The 1,102-nt window shown below is 63.4% G+C and overlaps 1 protein-coding gene across 1 annotated transcript; it reads left to right on the top strand.

Moving 5' to 3' along the window:
- Positions 1-39: 39 nt before the first annotated feature.
- On the top strand, positions 40-522 carry NHLH2 (nescient helix-loop-helix 2; the record flags this gene model as incomplete). Its single annotated transcript, XM_082491012.1, has 1 exon — positions 40-522. The coding sequence occupies one exon, from the start codon at positions 40-42 to the stop codon at positions 520-522; it is 483 nt and encodes a 160-aa protein (XP_082347138.1).
- Between the last annotated feature and the right edge of the window lie 580 nt (positions 523-1,102).

A 1,102-nucleotide genomic window follows, 5' to 3' on the forward strand; every position in this document is an offset into this window, starting at 1 on the left:
CCTTCTCTGTCCCGGGAAGGCTCCTCCGCCCCCGCCAAGATGATGCTTAGCCCGGACCAAGCTGCCGACTCCGACCACCCCTCCTCGGCGCCCTCCGACCCGGAGTCGCTGGGCGGCCCGGACCCCCAGGCGCTCGGCTGCTGCGTCTCCGACCCGGAGCCCGCCGAGGCCGGCGGCGGCGGCGGCGGCGGCGGCGGCGGCGGGGAGGGCCGGGGCGGCGGCGGCGGCGGCGGCGGTGGCGGCGGCGGCGGCGGTGGGGAGGGCCGTGTCGGGGTCCGGCCCGGGCTGCACCCGCCGCCGCTGAGCCGGGAGGAGAAGCGACGGCGGCGACGCGCCACGGCCAAGTACCGCTCGGCCCACGCCACGCGTGAGCGCATCCGCGTGGAGGCCTTCAACCTGGCCTTCGCCGAGCTGCGCAAGCTGCTGCCCACCCTGCCCCCCGACAAGAAGCTCTCCAAGATCGAGATCCTGCGCCTGGCCATCTGCTACATCTCCTATCTCAACCACGTCCTGGACGTGTAGCGCCCCACCGCCCCGACGGACCCCCCGGAGCCCCGACACACCACCCCCGCTCCATCCCCCGCCGCCGCAGGGGACCCCCCCACCCCGCCGCCCCGGGTCCGGCGGCGAGAGCAGCGGCGGGCAGCGCCTTCCCGGGGAGGAGGGATCGGGCGGGGGTGTCCCCGCAGCCCATCTTCGCTGTCCCCGGGGGTTCTCCCGCATGGTCGCGGCGCGGCCGGCGGGGAGCCCGTTTTTTCCGAAGGGAACTGTAAAACCGGATTGTTTCTTCAGGCTGTCAAGTGCCCCTTTATATATATCCAAAAACATCTACTTGTGACCTTAAACGTGTGACCCATGGGTGCAGTTAAAAATAACTATTTTTTATTTATGGTAGAAGGAGTTGACAATTTATTTTTTTCAAGATTTATTTATTTTTCAGAGTGGTGGCAATTTTACTTTGGATACTTTGTGCCAATTGGTTTCTATAGTCGGGTGTTTACACTTTCTCCTGTGGAATATTATGTTTAACTTGATGAGTGTTTGTTTGGATCAATACAGTGTTCCTTTTCCTTTTTTTTTTAATTTATTTTTTTCCCTCCGA

The sequence above is a fragment of the Vanellus vanellus genome, assembly GCF_965231255.1.
Source record: "Vanellus vanellus genome assembly, chromosome: 1".
NCBI classification, from domain to species: domain Eukaryota; kingdom Metazoa; phylum Chordata; class Aves; order Charadriiformes; family Charadriidae; genus Vanellus; species Vanellus vanellus.